Here is a 2,010-nt window from a genome sequence, read left to right as displayed (position 1 = left end):
TGAAAATATATTTATATAATGTTTACATTTATAAGTTAATAAATTTGCTTTGGAAGTGCGTGATGAAAGTGTTGTAGTCCATCATCGGTAGTAGATGGCCAGGAAAGGCGAGTGCAGGAGGCGGACTTGGCCACTTTGGCAGGTGACAGGTGCGCCCTCCCGGCTGCAGACTAAAGCCACGCCCATCTCGCCCCACACGCCGCCATGGTGGTCATGGTGGTCATGGTGGTCATGGTGGTCATGGTGGTGGTCCTGCAGCTGGTGTCGTGTGGAAGAAAGCATCATGTTGGCCAGGTGGCGGCGGCCTCCTCCTCCTGGCCCGCCCGCCGCCGCCGCCTGGAGGCGCTGGAAGAAGAAGAGCAGATCCACTCTCAGCTGCGTGGTGTCCCCCTGCGACCTTGAGATGAACCTGAGGGATAGAACATGTTCCTTGAAGGTCGTCCATGCAGATGCAAGGTCATGTTGATGATGTCACCTCGTAGGAAGCTTCTTGTTGGCCAGCAGGGGAAGAAGAACAGGCTGGATGTTGACGTGTTGCGGGTTAGAAAGCTGCAGGTGGAGCTCGGCTCGCATTACACTCACAAACAAAATGTCTCTGCTGAGGAGAAACTCCACGTCTGGACCTGAAGGAACAACAGCAAACTTCTTCATCTGTCAGCACGACGTATCTGACTTGTACACATGTAGACTTGTACACATGTAGACTTGTACACATGTAGACTTGTACACATGTAGACTTGTACACATGTAGACTTGTACACATGTAGACTTGTACACATGTAGACTTGTACACATCTGACTTGTACACATCTAGACTTGTACACATCTAGACTTGTACACATCTAGACTTGTACACATCTAGACTTGTACACATGTAGACTTGTACACATGTAGACTTGTACACATCTGACTTGTACACATCTAGACTTGTACACATCTAGACTTGTACACATGTAGACTTGTACACATGTAGACTTGTACACATCTAGACTTGTACACATGTAGACTTGTACACATGTAGACTTGTACACATCTGACTTGTACACATCTAGACTTGTACACATCTAGACTTGTACACATGTAGACTTGTACACATGTAGACTTGTACACATGTAGACTTGTACGCTCTTGTAGAAGAACAAATGAGGGCGTGTAAATAATCAAATGTTCTATTGGTGCACTAAAGACACTCAGAAACCAGTTTGGTTTGGATCAGTTCTTAATATTCCATTTTCAGTTTAGTACTCAGGATTTAAACGCATGTGTCCAAACTGTTAATGCTGAGTGTGCTTTTTTTTTTTTTAAACCGTGCTCTGGAATAATTTTAAATGGCACCGTGGCCTTTTTTGGATCTTTTTTGTTGTTTTCTGATTAAGATTTACTTATTGCTCATATAATAAAATGTTTAATTATTTTTAGAATAATTTTAAAACCATTGCCCAAATGTAAAATGTTTACAAATGTTTTCCTAACTATTTTATACATATAATACTGTGGTCTTTACCTAATTTATTTGTACATTTTTAGTTTTTTCTTTTTTCAATATGTGTTTTAGAAAAATATGATTACTTTCCTGTTATTTTCTTATTTAATATATATATATATATATTTTATTTTATTTTATTTTTTTTGCAGGACACAGATGGTCTTCCGGGCCGCACTTTAAACGTCTCCAAAATGAGTGCATAGAACAATTTTATATGTATTTATACTGTGTGTGTGTGTGTGTGTGTGTATATATATATAGATATATATATATAGATATATATATATATATATATATATATATAGATATATATAGATATATATAGATATATATAGATATATATATGTGTGTGTGTGTGTGTATATATATATACATAAATACATATATAGACGTACAAATATATATATGCATTAAAATATTTATACATATATTATATGTATATATCTATATACATATATTGTGTATCATATATACATTAAATATATACACATATTACATATATGTAATATATAATACATTTATAA

The 2,010-nt window shown here is 36.8% G+C and overlaps 1 protein-coding gene across 1 annotated transcript in view; it reads right to left on the bottom strand.

Annotated features, from left to right (window-relative positions):
* si:ch211-170d8.2 (uncharacterized protein LOC571755 homolog) overlaps window positions 1-2,010 on the bottom strand; it is a 9,893-nt gene continuing 7,883 nt past the window's right edge. The window contains exons 2-3 of the mRNA XM_062051689.1: window positions 476-623; window positions 1-409 (exon numbers count right to left, since the gene is read on the bottom strand). Coding sequence (XP_061907673.1) covers window positions 82-409; window positions 476-623 — 476 coding nt within the window. The 3' untranslated portion in view covers window positions 1-81. The remainder of the gene's footprint in view (window positions 410-475; window positions 624-2,010) is intronic.

Source organism: Entelurus aequoreus, linkage group LG06, assembly GCF_033978785.1.
Source record: "Entelurus aequoreus isolate RoL-2023_Sb linkage group LG06, RoL_Eaeq_v1.1, whole genome shotgun sequence".
Lineage (NCBI taxonomy): Eukaryota > Metazoa > Chordata > Actinopteri > Syngnathiformes > Syngnathidae > Entelurus > Entelurus aequoreus.
Note: the sequence above shows the minus strand (reverse complement) of the source record. Positions and strands in the feature narration are given on the sequence as shown.